Genomic DNA, 16,206 nt, shown 5'->3' with positions numbered 1-16,206 from the left:
CTGGTATAGCAAATAGGATATAGAATACAGATTTGGAAATCATTATTATTAATTAAAGGGGAGGGGTAGAAGAGCTTTAGAAGTCGCTCTTCTATTACAGTTTAGCTCTGTCTAGCTCCAAAACAGTAGATGGCATTAATGCACCGTTGAAGTTGAATGGCAACTTCCTTAAAGGAACAAAGAACAATAAGAAGCCATGACGCTTTCCCTGGGTTGCCAAGTCCGCGGTATTCCCGCGAAATTTGTTTACTTAACACACTTTTGCCTTGTTGTATTCGGTTAGAATTTTTGTTGTTGAGAAGCAGACGCTTCAAAAGCTGTGTAAACCTGGCAACCCTGCTCTTTTTCGGACGTGCGGTTCACCATGAGCAGAGTTGACACTGGCTATGGCATCAACACTAATCGGTTCTGTAGTTTTATTTCTCTGCATTTTAGCAGTTCATGGTGATCTAGACGACATCGTGCTCGAGCAGCAGCCGTCGGAGTCACAGGGCACGGGTTGTGGTTGTCAGGGACTGAAAAGGGATGTAACTGTTGATGTAAGAGATGAAAACAAACTGGAACATCACGACGGTGAAAATATATATTCCAGAACAGCAAACGAAAGTCCACACGAGACAGAGCATGATATACGCAGTAAGGTTGGTTTGTTCCATTTATCACTTGTGTTTGCAGTTATCATACTCCTGACGAGTAAAGTGTTGTTTCATACTGTTTTTGTAAAATACAAAAGGAGAATTTAAAATTTGTATAAAAAAGTATATTGCATTTAAATTAAATTCTCTACATGTAATCCACATGCTTTTTGTGTGGAACATAATTCAGTTGAAAAAATCTCACTTGACAGCCTTTCACTTTCATTATACAGACATAGACATTCTGCTATAAATAACTTTCATGTAAAACAAATAAATAATAATATACGTTTAAAAATACATGATGATAAATATGTATTCTTATTTTTGATTAATTATTGTTTTAAGACATTGTTTATGTTGTGTGTGTGTAGCTGGTGCTGCTGCAGGGAGGTTGGTTTATGATGGGAACGGATGACCCAGGAATACCACAGGACGGAGAGGGACCACAGAGGAGAGTGAGGCAGGACCCTTTTTACATTGAAGAGCATGAAGTCACAAACCAGCAGTTCCAACACTTCACCAACCAGACAGGATACATCACTGAGGTAAATAACAACCATTCACTGGGCTATAAGACAAATAATCAATATACACACTCGCTCAATCAGCTACCTGTATCTATAGGCTGAGCGTTTTGGAGACTCCTTTGTTTTTGAGGGACTGCTGAGTGAGGAGGTGAAGAGCACTCTGTCAAGTGCGGTGAGAAATACATACACATACATTTTAACTATTCTGTTAACTTTATTGTTAGTTTAGTATCGGGTATAAAATATATTTACATTTCAAAGACCACAAAATTATTTATTTGTTACCCATCCATCCTAGTACATCCATGCATCTTACTCAATTCTATTCCATTATCATCTATAGGACAACTGTTTATACAATTTATTTATTTGCAAAAAAAAAAAAAAAATGTTGTTTCTTTTTGTCTATGTTGTTGTCTCTGTGCACTGGAAGCTTATGACACTAAAACAAATTCCTTGTATGCGCAAGCATACTTGGCAATAAAGCTCTTTCTAATTTCTGATTTTTGATTTAACAAAGACCACGAACGAGAGCAACACTCTCGTTCACAGCGCCGTCAAAATAAAAGTCCTGCCTTGAACGCATCGGCCAAACAGAAAAACTTATCAGGCGATGCCTATATTTAAAAAATGTCAAACATCGTCCAGTATGTCAGTCGACCACTAAATAATATTTCACATTTTTTATTTACAGTAATTTAGATCAAATGAATGGACCTAAATTAAAAAAATATATATACCCAAAAATGTTTGTGGGTAAAACTGAATTGAATTCATGAGGGTGGCCAAAGAACAGAATGTCTTGGAAAGACTGGAAATGTTAAAAATGAATTAAAAATATAGTGAAGTAATGAGCCCATCTCTTTGTGCCTGCATGAACTATTTCTAGATAAATAAGCTGCACTTCACTTTGTCAAGTGTATAATTATGGTCAGTAGGTGGCTGCTGCTCCTTGGTGGTCACCAGTGAAAGGTGCAGACTGGAGACACCCAGAAGGACCAGATTCAACCATAGAGCACAGGTAAATGAATAAATACATAAAAAAATTTATACCACATGAGCAAGTACTGGATGATTGTAATACATGACCAGTAATACTGTACAATCAGATTATATGTTTTCAAATCATACACCTTATTAGAAGTCATAATTTTAAACATAATCTCTGTTCTTATCTAGGATGAGTCACCCTGTGCTACATGTATCATGGAGTGATGCACAGGCGTACTGTCAATGGGCCAAACGCAGACTTCCTACCGAAGCTGAGTGGGAGTTGGCCTGTAGAGGAGGATTGCAGGATAGGTGTGTGTGTGTGTGTCGGTCTGTTTTGTTCATTGTTTTTCCATTTGAATGTCTTTTTAACCTATTCTTTATCTGTCAATCTTGTTAGGCTGTACCCATGGGGAAATAAACTAATGCCCAGAGGGCTGCACTATGCTAACCTGTGGCAAGGAGATTTCCCTAACCACAACACAGCAGAGGACGGCTATGCTAACACATCACCGGTAACACAAAGTAGCCCTTTATCCTGATTTACATGTTTACTGGGTTATAGATTAAGAGAGGAGAAATGACAGAACTCTGACTGGTTACTTGGTGTTTTGGGCAGGTTATGTCATTTCCTGCAAATGGCTTTGGGCTGTATGACATGGTGGGAAACGCATGGGAGTGGACATCAGACTGGTGGAATGTGCATCACACTACAGAAGACAAGTACAACCCTGTAAGATTAATATGAGTGAACTATTCTCACATCCATAAATTACAGGTCTTTTATTTATGCATATAAGGCTGTTCATGTGTTAAACCCTTACCCTTATGACTCCTTTCATAGAAAGGACCAGAAACAGGGACAGACAGAGTCAAGAAAGGAGGATCCTACATGTGCCACAAGGTAAAACATAAACAAAGCCATCTAATGTATGACTGACATTAGCGCATTGGGGTTATTGATGTGTGGGATATTTTATGTTAGCTAACATTGTCAAAATGTTATACTTTTATATAGCAAAAAAGACATGTTACAACAGTAAAGACATGTTACAAAAGATTTCTATTTTAAATAAATGCTGCTCTTTTAAAGTTTCTATTTATCAAGGAATCCTGAAAAAAATTATAATGTTTCCACAAAATTATTAAACCACAAAACTGCTTTCAACATAGATATAAGAACGAATATTACTTAGGCAGGAAATCATCATAATATAATGATTTATCAAAATCATGTGACACTGAAGACAAGTAATGGCTGCTGAAAATTCAGCTTTGCCATTACAGCAAGAAATTGTTTTTTTTTGTGTGTGTTTTTTTAATCAAATAAAAGCAGCTTTGGTTAATATTAGAGGCTTCAAAAAGTTTTAAAGCTAGTATGCACATTATATATGCCTAATACATAGAGGAAAATTGGACATTGTAAGAGTAAAATACAACATTCATCTGTAAGCTTTTATACAACTTGTTTACATACATGTTAACAGATTTTTCTCTCTGTAGTCTTACTGCTACAGATACAGGTGTGCAGCCCGTAGTCAAAATACTCCGGACAGTTCTGCCTCTAATCTGGGCTTCCGCTGCGCCGCTGACGCTGAGTCATAACCTCGAACATCTGGTCTATCACTGTCATACACTTGAAATCTAGAAGGATTTTGTATTTTATGAAAGTAAAGCCATTTGTGAGAGTTTGTTGTTTTTTATTTCTGTTCTTTATTTTATTTTTTGTTGTATAATAACAGAATGTGATTCTATCCTGAAAATGGTTTTAAATCAAATATAAAAATTCTAAGAAAATATGTGACCTACAAATTTGCTTAATAAATTGAAAGTTGTAGCTAACGAGAGTGTGAAAGAACATTATTATGTATTAGTAAAAAACACAGAAAGGAAGGGCATTTTTCTTTTGTGTTTTATTTGGTCCAACAATAACCTCGAACAACCAAGAGAATAATTAAGATTGCATATGAGTTGTTTTGGTTGTAAGTCTGTTGATGCTGATGCACAGATGACGGGAATCATGGTGTGGCAGGGTAAGCGGAGGCAATGTACTTCTTTCCATCCCCATAGCTGCTGTTGTCCCATGTATAGGTCTGAATGCCCAGAGTCTGTCCTCCCAGACTCACATAACACCTGAGAATAGTCAAAAAGATGAGAACATAAATCTGATTTACTCAGATAAACAAAGTGAGTTTCATTTGATGAATGACCGGATGGAGGAATAAATGTGCATAGGCAGACAACAAATAATTACAACTTACTTCTTGCCAGGGCGGGTGATGTAGCAGAGACTGTATATAGCAAGATCAAATTCAGGACTAGAGCCGATAAAGGCAGAACCAACCTCTTTGAAATATCCATCCCATTCAAACTGCATTCCCAATACATCAGGATATGTGGTCCACTAAGAGAGGGGAGAAACTTGACTTTTACTAAATCAAAATGTGTAATACAAGTAGACATCCAGACTGTTTTACTGGTTTGATTTGATTCATATGCTCAGTTGTACTCACAGGGCCATTAAAACTATGGCTGTAGTAATTTAGGAGTCCCTGTTTCTCATTCAGATACAACTGCAGCCAGTTGTGGAAACCAGACACCTTTCCACCCTTAATTTCCCCTGTTGACACAATACATGTCAGCCAAAAAGAGATAAAAAGCAGTTTGATAGCCAATCAAATGTGCAATCACACTCTGACCTGCAAAGATGTGCTCAAACCCACTGGAGTCCAGTTTGCCACTAGATCGAGAGTAAAGCCCAAACCACATCATCTTCAGATCCTGGATAAACTCGCTCTGAGATGAGTATATACCTGAAAACCAGCGGCTTTTAAATTCAAATATTTTGCATGATCTGTTTACATTGATTTTTAACGACTGTCATGTTGCAACACAAAATGATAGCAGTCATTAAATTGTTTTCTTCTAGTAATTCACCATTCAGAAGTTTGGTATTGGTAAGTTTTTTTTTTTTTTTTTGATAAAAGTATCTTATGCTCACGGCAGATACATTTCTTTGATCAAAGTTACAGTAAAAACAGTAATATTGTGGAATTTTATCACAATTCAAAAGATCTTTTCTATTTTAATATATTAAAAAATATAATTTATTCCTGTGATGTCATTACTTCAGTTTTCAATGTCACGTGATGTTTCAGAAATTGTTCTTATATACTGATTTGCTCCTCAAGACACGGTTCTTATTATAAGCAATGTTGAGAGAATTTTATTCAAAACAAATCTTCAACATTGTCTTTACTGTCTCTCAAAAAAAAAAAAAAAGATCCTGCTTTATAGATAAAATGAAATTCTAAAAAAAGAAAAAAAAAATACTGACCCCAAACCTATGAATGGTAATGTAGAATTTTAAAATCTTATTTAATAAATACTAAAACAGGTAAAATCTCAATATTTTTATCACAATGATGTCACTGTCAAAAGGTACAAAACAAAAAGAGTTTTGGGGTCACATATACCTTTGGAGTGGAGGAAATTGTAAAGCTCCCTGCCCACATCAGTATTCATGGTCTGTTGGAGGAAAGTGTCCTGCTCCTGCACTTCCTGTGAGGGCACATCCTCCACTTCCCCTGTCACCCTTCTATAGTTGTCTAATAGATTCAGCAGAGCTTTATATGTGGGCTTGGAGAGCAAAGTACTACTCACTTGCTTGAACAGTCTAAGAGAGAACGAGCACATTAGAATACATGATAATAACATGGATGTATGTTTATATATATATATACTGTGTATATGTGGTTATCTATGTGTGCAGTCTTTGTCTTACGGGCGAGATGAGGCGTCATCCCTGGAGCCGGTCTCAGATGAAGAGATCAGTGTCTGAGGATCAATAACCAGTTCTGAGGTTGTGGCCCTGTTATGGTCTAACTTGTACAGCGTCTCAGACAGAGACTTGATCTCAGCATCAGAGACACTGGCTAATGCTTGGGAGGGGAAAAGGATGAAGAAAGAGTTAGTGCAAGAAAAATCCTGAGCAAAATGAAAGAATAAAAGATGAGGAAAAACTATAACAGTAATAACTGCAATGATGTTAACCAAGCAATTACTGCAATTATAATTTCAAATTTCAACATTCAGTTTCTATAATTGGAAATGTGTTGTCTCAGTAGTCAAGAAAACACTGTTAATTGTCAGTCAAAAGTCTGAACATGTTCAGTGTCTGTAACTGTAAATCTAACTAGATTTAAGTTTCGTATTGTTTTTGTTTTTATACGTTTGTGTGGCAATCCTGGGTGTAATGCAGATTTGTGCTGTTGACAGCTATACCGTAACAGCAATTAACTGAACTTACACCAGATTTATTTCACCTGTATAGCATTTAGAAATAATAAAGAAATAATAAAGAAATCATGTTGTAAGAAAATAAATAAATACATGAAAGTTCCTTTTCTCTGAATAGTATTTCAAGTGTTCTTCATACAAATAACTAAACTGATCGATTACGGAATAGGAAATGTGGTGTTTAGCAATTTCTAATGAATTTTGATATTAAGTGTGTGTGAATCTATAGAAGTAGACAAAGCTGAGTTTCATGCCATTTTTGGGATTCAAAATGTACAGGACTCGGGGTCAATGAGTAACTTATCTCAGATAACCCCCTAATATTTAGAACAAAATCTATCTACTATTTTTATTCCTGTTATAAAACCCTGATTTGCCCCACATGACCTTGAGCATTGTATTGTATTTAAGAGACGAATAAAACATGTTTGTTTAGAGTTACTTTGAAGGATTCATTAGAGTATGTGTTTCTTCGGATTCATGATTCGTTTGTGCATTTTGTCTAATTGAACACAGACAAGGAGTATTACATTTTTTTAACTACCTATACACTCTCAGAAAAGGTACAAAGATGGCCCTGTTTGCCTTTATACTGATACCACCCCAATGACAGCTTTGTACCTTTTTTATGAGAATGATTCTGTAAAAACACAGATTTTGACGCTCACCTCGACGACCACACTGTTTTTTATAGTCATCACAGCAGTCCTCAAGCTTCTGACATTGTGAATCGATGTGGCAGTCGTTCAAAGAATTGTGGGGCTCTCCACATCTTCCTTTAAAAGAGAGTGAGCCTTGAAGGAGGTGAGATATATTTCACATGCTGACTGCTAAAGCGTCATTTTATGTGAAATAAAACATCTAGCACCCAGAGGCATGTCAGTATCCTATTATTTTTACTAGTAATGGTCAGTAGTATGAATTCAGTGAAGAACAATTAGACACAAGGCAGAGAATTTGATTACGGAGATTTGGGTATAAATAATTAGGAGAAAAAAATGAATGAAATAGGAGAAAGTCAGTATCATAATTTCACACTTAGAGAAGTCCAGAGAATCTGACAACGAGAGAGAAGGAGCACTATTTGCATTAGGATAACTATGCTGTACAAGAACCAAAGGTAGCCTACATGAACATGTTCAGTTTAACTGATTGAACAATCAGGATGGAAACTGAAGGTATGAACTTACCGCTGTAGCCCTGAGAGATCAGGGTGATGGTGAGAAAGAGGATGAGGGTGATCTTCATCATGGATTTCAGGCGATTTAGATGCACAAACTACAGATTTGGTTTTGTGCGGGTCGGTTTATATTAGCTCAGTAAAGTTGAAGGAACTCCTCCCATGCATCAACACTTTTGTGTTGTGATAATGACTACTGATATTTAATAATAAAGCACTTAGATGACTCAATTCATACTTTTGATGTGTACTATGAGCAAAAAGGCAGTTTTGGGAGTGGTGCAGATGATTACAAAGAGGAAGTCTGTAATCCAAATATAAAATAAAATAAATGAATCTCTGTTCCTCTTTTTCAGTCAGCTGGTCCAAAATCTTTTGAGAACAGTTCTCGTTTTCAGGCTCCAGAAATGGTAAACACCTGGTGAAAAAGATGAATATACCATTTATATAGAATATACTAATTTAATACAATCTTCCGTGTATCATGGCAATTTCATGGTCTGGTCCATCTGCTAAGAATGTGTTCTTGTCAAGAAAGTGTTCGATGAAATACACAAACATTCAGAAGACCAGGTGGTAAGCATTCACACGGCAGTCACTATACTCTTGTCAAAGTGTTTCTTTTTTTATCTCCATGTCGGAGTAGAGCTGACATATTCTTCTTCTTTTGAATTGTAGAGTTGTTTTTTTCCCATATTGTACAGCATTTTGGAATCAATTCAAGTTGTTTTTAAATTTGTCAAAAGGGTCAATTTATTGAAGCTGTGATTTATACATTAGCTCAAAAGCTAAATACATAAGCTTTTCATTGAAGTATTGAAGTTTGTTATGATATGACAATATTTGGCTTAGATACAACTATTTTAAATCTGGAATCTGAGGGCGCAAACAAATAAATTTTTTTTTTGAGAAAATCGCCTTTAAAATTGTCCAAATGCATATAAATAATCAAAAATTAAGTTTTTATATATTTACAGTAGAAAATTTACTAAGTAATTTCCTGGATCTTTATTTAATATTCTAATGATTTTCTGCATAAAAAAAAATTAGCGATAGTTGATTTGGTTCAAAATAATTCAGACTAACTGATATAAGCCTGGCTTATTTGGTAAACTTTATTTTTGTTACAGGCCACTGGTGATAGTATTGTTATTATTATTTGAGCAGGTCGATGCATTTTTTTCTGTATACATTGTATACATTATTTGCAGAGGTGGGTAGAGTACCAAAAACTGTACTAAAGTAAGAGTAAAAGTACTTTTAGTAATAAAAGTAATATTTACTCAAGTAAAAGTACTAGTCTGAGTAGTTACTTGAGTAATAGTAAAAAAGTATCGGATAAAAAATCTACTCAAGTAGTTAGTTACTAGTTACTTTGGGTCATATATACTGAGTCTATTTTTATTTAGATATATAGATAAAATGTAATGTATGTGTGTGTGTGTGTATAAATAAATATATATATTTATTTTATATGTATTTCATCAGCCTTTACTCCAGTCTTCAATGTCACATAATCCTTCAGAAATCATTCCAATATGTTGATTTATCAATGGTGTTCTTTTTATCTTTCTATTCATCAAATAATCCTAAACAAAATCTCACAGGTTCCAAAAAAATATTAAGCAGCAAAACGGTTTCCAGCACTGGTAATAAATCAATATATTAGATTTATATTTTGAAGGATCATAACTCTGAAAACTGGAGTAACAGCTGATGAAAATTCGGATTTGCATCACGAAATAAATTCTATATGTATTATATATGTATAAATACCCTCTGACACAAAGAAGACTGAAAACTCCTAACATAACCGATAAGTTACTGAACATCTGAACATAACGAACTAAATGCACAATGACGGATCTTCTTTCATCTGTTCTGCAAAATGTAAACAAATGTATATTTCTGCAAGCGTCAATATTGTGGACATATCATCATTAATTGTGTCTAGGCATAGGGGGGTTGTGACACACAGCAGCAGTATTTTTTATTTTTATTAGAAAAATTCCCAGAAGCATGAACTATATAATGAAATATCTGGATTCTTACTTTTCATAAATTGTTAATGATAATATGCGATGGTCAAAGTAGCCTAATTATGTAATTTATTATAAAAACCTGTCTGTTTACTTAAGTAATATAGGTGTCAAGCCATAAAATATTTTTAATACGGCTTACTCTATACTAAATGTGAATTTAACATTGAAAGTCAATGTGTTATAAAAACTGCTACTAATCTTTTATTGTTCAGAAATAGAGCAAATAACATTTACATTATCAAAGATAATTTTCACTGACAGTCTATCAATCACTCTCAGAAACTCCCATCAAAATCAGTGAACCTGTTAACACTGTGAAATCAATATCTTATTTACAGATTCGTACACACACACATCTGCACTTTGTTGTTTCTGAAGAGAGAATTCGCCAGAAAGAGGTATTCAGTCAGCTAACGAGTGAGGGAAGCACCGGCATTTTAGCGATGACTCATCGGAACACCTCTGATTGGCCAATGCTTTAACAAGCTCATCAGAATCTTGTGTGATTGGTTATAATGCCCACTGCTGTGAAAACGCGTCTGTCTCTCTGGCTCACCGCCAGCGAGCGAACGCAGATCTGAATTTATCAATTTATCAGCTAATGATATGACTAACGTTAGCTGAGTTCTCACGCCGGTGTGATTGTATCACATATAGAAAATATTAATCGGCTATTTTTTGTCTTTTGGAAGCTGCATTCAACTTGGTTCCCCTCTGTTATAAGTTACACGTACAACAAACTAATGTCATAGTTGTATCGTGTACTGTAATCGAGTGTAGCCCAAGTTATACCTGTTGAACCGTAGACAGCGCACGTGGAGTTCATCCAATACAGATCTTCATTGCAAGCAAATAATAGCCTTTGCAGATTTGCTTTTAATTCAGTGCAAATCCAGTCACGTCTTCAACGCTCTTTATGTTCTTAAACGTTACAACTCTGAGTGAACCGTTTCAAACGCTCAGCGCGCGCGGCAGGATACTGAATGAATCATTCAAACTGATTCACGAACCAATTCACTGGTTAGCCAATTGGTTTGAACAATTCTTTGAACATAATTGACTCAAAAGAATGAATCATTCGCGAATGGGCATCGCTCATTGTCCAGAGAAAAGTAGACGGCGCGTTTGGATCAAACTGAAGCATTTATAACATTTATTGCATTAAGATAAAGTAACGAGAGAAGCGTGACCCACAGTAACGAAGTAAAAGTACAGATTTCCCCCCAAAAAATTACTCAAGTAAGAGTAAAAGTACCCATCTTTAAGTATACTCCAAAAAGTATTAGTTACCCCAAAAAACTACTCAAGTAAATGTAACGAAGTAAATTTAACTCGTTACTATCCACCTCTGATTATTTGCATACCAGTTTCGTTAGGCTTTGTTATTTTCATTTTCGCAGTCGATCGTCAGTAAGCTGCAGTGTGAACTCCTGTGCAGTAGATGGCGCTTTATTGAATTCTATTCTGTTTGACCTTCCTCTCGCTCTGTAGAAAGCGTGCTTCAATGACATTCCAGTTACTGATGTAAGGAAGCTAGTGTCAGTCCTGACGAAGACATAGAAATGGCTTTATATTCTTTATTTCGATCTGTCAGAACAGAAGTAGTCAAGGTGGGCTTTGTCTCATTTGTCATAATTCGCACTCTTATCTTTTAATGTTTTTGGCTGGACGCTTTAGAAGTTGTGATGCTCTTTCCATGACAGTCTGCTTTGATATGAAATACTTGGCTGGTTAATAATAATAATAATAATAGAATTGCTGGTTATTAATACAAAGGCGTGTTCTAAATAACAGATGACAGTATTATATATATCGGATTCCATGCGGCTGTGTAATGTTCTGTAGCATCATTTAATCATGTGTCATTTTTATAATGTGTTGTTCATAGGGATGTGTCCCTCAGCATGTTCAGTCTCTCTTCACCAGCTGCCCAAGTCTAGCAGCAGATAAAGCACTTCTCCTCAAATTACGTAAATCTACAGGCTACACCTTCATCAACTGCAAAAAGGCCCTGGAGAAATTCAACAATGATGTTACACAGGTGTGGTCCATGATTTTGAAAAGATTGCTGTAAAAAGAATGGAGGATCTTATGCAAAATATCTTAAATACATTTTAACCCCTCTACTTGAATTTTTAAAACCACTATATATTTTTTTTCACTAAAAAGTTTTAACAAGTTGCTGTGTATTAACTACAAGTCGTCTGATTTATCAGGCACAAATAGTAAACTCACATCCTTGTCATGGTTGTTGTCATCTCTGTTTATATATATGTATATGATTATGTAATTTAGATGTGTATAAAGTAAGGGTGTGCATGCACAAGCCTGGACTTGGCAAGGATGAGTGATTTATGATTTGCAAAGTTTGATGTTTGTAGGCAGAAAGCTGGCTGCATGAACAAGCCAAAAAAGAGGGCTGGAGCAAAGCGAGTAAACTGGAAGGTCGAAAAACCAAGGAAGGGCTGATTGGTCTCCTTATGGGTGACAATGCTGCTGTCATGATTGAGGTATCTTAACGTGATGTGTAATTTGGTGGACAAAATGATGCAGTGTGACTGACCTAAAATGTATGTTTTTCTTTTCAGATGAACTGTGAGACAGATTTTGTGGCGAGGAATGAGAAATTTCAGCAGTTGGTGAAGGATATTGCTTTGTCTGTATTGGCTCATAACAGCAGCAGAAAACAGACCGGGTATATTAAGGTACATTCATAGTCCTTTTCAGAAATGTGCATTTCTTCCGAATTTTCTGTAACCTCTGAGGCTGACTGCTGATCTGTTCTCTGATTCAGAGTGTGCTGTCTTCTGAGGACATTAGTAAGCTCCACGTTCCTGAGGGACCCTCACTAGCAGATCAGATAGCCTTGACTATAGGTGAGATAAACCATGATATATTGTTTGAGAGTTTGCCTTTTGCATTATATGTCATACCTTTATAAAACAAGGCTATGATTTCTTGCTACTTAAAGTGACCCCAAAAGGTATAAATGTACAGTAATGGTCAGAATTAAGGACCCAGTATTTTTTTAAAAGCATACAGTAAAGGTTCATTAAATTAGTCAAAAGTAACAAAAACGATATTTACAATATTACAAAAAATCAGTTTCAAATAAATGCTGTAATTTCTTTTCAACAAATAATCCTGCAACTGTTTTCACCTGCAACTGCTTTTTATTTTAAAATGTATTAAAATAGAAAACTTTTATAATTAATATTACACAATAATACTATTTTACAGAATTTTCTATCATATAAACACAGCACAATTGTGCACAAGGAAACATCAGAACATCTTACAGAGCCCCAACATGAATGTTCTGTGTTGTACAAGAAATAATATAATTACATGATGTGGTTATATATTATTTATCATGAAGTCATTATATCTTCACAACATGAGTTACACTTGTAAGCAATTTTAACATACCCCTGTCTGTTGGCTACCTTCTAATAATTAAAATATGACAAGAAAAATAACTTTCCTCATTCTCATCTCATTTCACTATTCTGTTTGTTCCTCTTCAGGGCGATTAGGTGAGAACATTGGCATGCGGCGGGCCGTGTCACTTGCTGTGCCCTCTGATTGGCATATTGGCTCATACGTTCATGGGGCAGTTCCCGGGCAGGTTGGCATTGAGATGGGGCGCTATGGATCACTAGTTGTGTTTCAAGGTGGACCTAAGGATGGGACGGACACTCTGGGAAGGAAGCTGGGGCAACATATAGTGGGCGAAGCACCCGTTTCTCTTGGCAACATGGATGATATACCATGTGGTGAATCTGAGACGAGACTTTTGCCCCAGGCTTTCCTCCTAGATCCCAAATATACAGTGGGACAGTACCTGACTCTACATAACGCACGTGTGCTAGACTTCATACGCTTTCAGTGTGGAGAGAGCACCAGTCAGGAGGAGTGAACACAGCTGTTTTGAGTGAGAAAATATATTCCTTTAAAGGATCCATCAGCTCGGTTGAAAATCATATTTTTAGTATAAAATTCAGTGTAAAATCTATACTTCTTTAATTTGAACAAAAAACAGGCTCAGATCATATCCATGATATCTCTGCCTACACCCCTCAACCAAAATTCTAGTTTATTCATGAAGTGAATGAAGAAAATTCATTGTAAAGTGGTCTAATAGTCATCGTTGTGACTATGACATGAAATGACATGTTACTGGTAAAAATAATAAAAACAAATCCTCAGATGGGTGAATCTGAAGTTCTGTGCTGGTTCTGTGCCATCACCAAAAAATAAACGTATTGCGATCTGAAATATGGATGTCATAGTTTTGTCATAGATTTTGACCAAATGCCAAGGTTTATAGAGAACCTAGTTAAGCATCTGACCTAGACAAGTGTTATTTCGACAGAATAATTCTGTTAATCTGTGTCTCTTTTTATCTTACACCTTTTACCCCGTGATAATTCAGCTACAAGTTCTGTAATCGAACTCTAAACAGCAATATTAGAAAGGCTCTTAAGCAGCCCTGGATAGGGTATCAGGTTTACTTTACACTTAAAGGGGGGGGTGAAATGCTATTTCATGCATACTGAGTTTTTTACACTGTTAAAGAGTTGGAGTCCCATGCTAAACATGGACAAAGTTTCAAAAATTAAGTTGTACGTTTGAAGGAGTATTTTTGTTCCCAAAATACTCCTTCCGGTTTGTCACAAGTTTCGGAAAGTTTTTTTCGAGTATGGCTCTGTGTGACGTTAGAGGGAGCGGAATTTCCTTATATGGGTCCTAAGGGCACATCTGCCGGAAGAGCGTGCACTCCCGTAGAGCAGAGCAATGAGAGGCTGAGCACAATCACTGATCAGAGCGAGAGCGTCGCGAAATGTCACAAAAGGAGTGTGTTTTTGGTTGCCAGGGCAAGACAACCCTGCACAGATTACCAAAAAAAAAAAAAAACAGCATTAAGGGACCAGTGGATGGAGTTTATTTTTACAGAGCATCAACGGAGTTGTGCAAGTGTTTTTGTTTGTTCCCTGCATTTCGAAGATGCTTGTTTTACAAACAAGGCCCAGTTTGATGACGGATTTGCATATAGTTTATTTCTTAAGGATGATGCAATCCCAACGAAAAAGGGTCACGATCGTGTGTTGGAACCGCAGGCGGTGAGTAAAACTGCTTCAAATATCTCTGCCTCCTTGTTAGTGCGTCCGCCTCCCATGCCGAGAACGGGGTTCGAGCCCCACTCGGAGCGAGTCGTTGCTGCTGCTGCTCTCGTTCAGTTTCAGCCTCGGGATCTGATTCTGGATCATAAATAAACGGCTGAATCTGACTGTAATCCATGGTTTGTTTTGGATGTTTTTTTCCTCACGGTGGTAATGTCACAGCTTCCAAACGCTCTCAACGCAAAAGCTTAATCGCGCTCGTGATTCTTTAGCTCCGCCCACACGTCACGCCTCCAGCCGGTCGTGTTTTCCCGGGAAAAATCGGTACAGACTATCTTTCTCTTATGACTATAATAAAACTAAAGACTTTTGGAGTTATGAAGGATGCAGTAGTACTCTATACGTACTCAAGATTAACAGGATATTGAGTGAAAACGAGCATTTCACCCCCCCCCCCTTAAATGCAGGCAGCATCTAAAAGTTGATTTAATTCGACTATTTATTCTTCTTTTTGGGTAAGACGAATGTTACAACATGCACTCCTATGTACCCTCTTGTTAACCTTTGTGGTCGATTACAAAGCATCAAACTCAGAAAACTAACTTTCATAACTGTTGTTTATTCATCCTAACAAAGCAAGTATTGAATGTGAAAGGATTTTTGTATTAAAGCATATATGGCGTGGACATAAAAACAAGCAAATGACAGAACATTGAAAGAGCTAAATAGCTATATCCGTATTTAAAACAGTTCTTATATTCTAGATGTGCTAATTACCCATCCTTACTGGAACTTTACTGCCATCTAGTGGAGAGCACAATATCATGCGTATGTTTCTAATAATTTCTTTGAAGATCTGTTCAGAAGATATTAGATGACAAAGAGACATGCTTTTTTATTGATATGATGACATTATTTTTTTTATTAACTTGGTAATAATCAAAAACATATATAATATTTTAAATATCAGTTCAAAGATCTTTATGTGGGTTACCTTTTTTGTCAGCTAAATCCCTTTCTCTCTTAATAAAGGTTCTTTATGGTATCACTGCAAAACCCCGTTTTGGAACCATATTTACTTGACAAACCCTTTAAGATTTTAATTTAACATTTGGATGTTCAGGGTTCTGTATTGTCACTAGTGTTTTAGGAAATCCGTTTAGGAACTGAACATTATAATATTAATAATAAACTCATATAAAGCAAAAAAATAAAAATAAATAAATAAATAATAGATAAATAAAAAACAGAAGTATATTACAATTACAAATCAATTGTACTGTAAAATAAAAAAAATAATATTTGAGTATAATTGTGATTTTATTTTACATTAAAATGTAAAGCTGACATATTATGAAGATCTGACTTTTCTGGTTTTAAGTGCGTCGAACCCACAGCCTTGCGCTG

At 36.0% G+C, this 16,206-nt stretch overlaps 3 protein-coding genes across 7 annotated transcripts; 2 read left to right on the top strand and 1 right to left on the bottom strand.

Moving 5' to 3' along the window:
• Positions 1–292: 292 nt before the first annotated feature.
• LOC127971093 (formylglycine-generating enzyme-like) lies at positions 293–3,997 on the top strand. Of its 3 annotated transcripts, none has more exons than XM_052573877.1 (9): positions 293–641; positions 1,010–1,183; positions 1,263–1,337; positions 2,104–2,186; positions 2,345–2,479; positions 2,556–2,670; positions 2,775–2,888; positions 3,000–3,059; positions 3,659–3,997. In XM_052573877.1, the coding sequence occupies exons 1-9, from the start codon at positions 387–389 to the stop codon at positions 3,758–3,760; spliced, it is 1,113 nt and encodes a 370-aa protein (XP_052429837.1). In that variant the 5' UTR covers positions 293–386; the 3' UTR covers positions 3,761–3,997. The 3 variants fall into 3 exon arrangements, with proteins under 3 accessions (XP_052429837.1, XP_052429838.1, XP_052429839.1); XM_052573878.1 differs by having other exon boundaries at positions 300–641; positions 2,345–2,467; XM_052573879.1 differs by having other exon boundaries at positions 489–636.
• Positions 3,998–4,050: 53 nt separating this feature from the next.
• On the bottom strand, positions 4,051–10,648 carry LOC127971095 (uridylate-specific endoribonuclease A-like). Of its 3 annotated transcripts, none has more exons than XM_052573880.1 (9): positions 10,469–10,648; positions 7,645–8,052; positions 7,123–7,248; positions 5,940–6,096; positions 5,632–5,831; positions 4,855–4,968; positions 4,669–4,775; positions 4,417–4,559; positions 4,051–4,288 (listed from the first exon to the last, which is right to left on the bottom strand). In XM_052573880.1, exons 2-9 carry the CDS (start codon positions 7,703–7,705, stop codon positions 4,174–4,176), a joined length of 1,023 nt encoding a protein of 340 aa, XP_052429840.1. In that variant the 5' UTR covers positions 7,706–8,052; positions 10,469–10,648; the 3' UTR covers positions 4,051–4,173. The 3 variants fall into 3 exon arrangements, with proteins under 3 accessions (XP_052429840.1, XP_052429841.1, XP_052429843.1); XM_052573881.1 differs by having other exon boundaries at positions 7,123–7,230; positions 10,469–10,647; XM_052573883.1 differs by lacking the exon at positions 7,123–7,248 and having other exon boundaries at positions 10,469–10,647.
• A 469-nt stretch (positions 10,649–11,117) lies between these two features.
• Positions 11,118–13,954, top strand: LOC127971091 (elongation factor Ts, mitochondrial). Its single transcript, XM_052573874.1, has 6 exons — positions 11,118–11,286; positions 11,565–11,717; positions 12,058–12,186; positions 12,265–12,381; positions 12,471–12,552; positions 13,204–13,954. Exons 1-6 carry the CDS (start codon positions 11,239–11,241, stop codon positions 13,593–13,595), a joined length of 921 nt encoding a protein of 306 aa, XP_052429834.1. The 5' UTR covers positions 11,118–11,238; the 3' UTR covers positions 13,596–13,954.
• The last annotated feature ends 2,252 nt before the right edge of the window (positions 13,955–16,206 follow it).

Source organism: Carassius gibelio, chromosome B14, assembly GCF_023724105.1.
Source record: "Carassius gibelio isolate Cgi1373 ecotype wild population from Czech Republic chromosome B14, carGib1.2-hapl.c, whole genome shotgun sequence".
In the NCBI taxonomy this organism is placed as follows: Eukaryota; Metazoa; Chordata; class Actinopteri; order Cypriniformes; family Cyprinidae; genus Carassius; species Carassius gibelio.
This window is presented reverse-complemented; position numbering and strand designations above follow the sequence as displayed.

Coding starts and splice junctions, on each gene's coding strand:
- LOC127971093 (XM_052573877.1), top strand. CDS start 387: ATGGCATCAACACTAATCGGTTCTGTAGTTTTATTTCTCTGCATTTTA. Junction 1,184..1,262: donor AGACAGGATACATCACTGAG/GTAAATAACAAC, acceptor CTGTATCTATAG/GCTGAGCGTTTTGGAGACTC. Junction 2,889..2,999: donor CAGAAGACAAGTACAACCCT/GTAAGATTAATA, acceptor CTCCTTTCATAG/AAAGGACCAGAAACAGGGAC.
- LOC127971095 (XM_052573880.1), bottom strand. CDS start 7,705: ATGATGAAGATCACCCTCATCCTCTTTCTCACCATCACCCTGATCTCT. Junction 7,249..7,644: donor GATCTCTCAGGGCTACAGCG/GTAAGTTCATAC, acceptor ACCTCCTTCAAG/GCTCACTCTCTTTTAAAGGA. Junction 4,560..4,668: donor GCCATAGTTTTAATGGCCCT/GTGAGTACAACT, acceptor CCCCTCTCTTAG/TGGACCACATATCCTGATGT.
- LOC127971091 (XM_052573874.1), top strand. CDS start 11,239: ATGGCTTTATATTCTTTATTTCGATCTGTCAGAACAGAAGTAGTCAAG. Junction 11,287..11,564: donor TCAGAACAGAAGTAGTCAAG/GTGGGCTTTGTC, acceptor TGTTGTTCATAG/GGATGTGTCCCTCAGCATGT. Junction 11,718..12,057: donor TCAACAATGATGTTACACAG/GTGTGGTCCATG, acceptor TGATGTTTGTAG/GCAGAAAGCTGGCTGCATGA.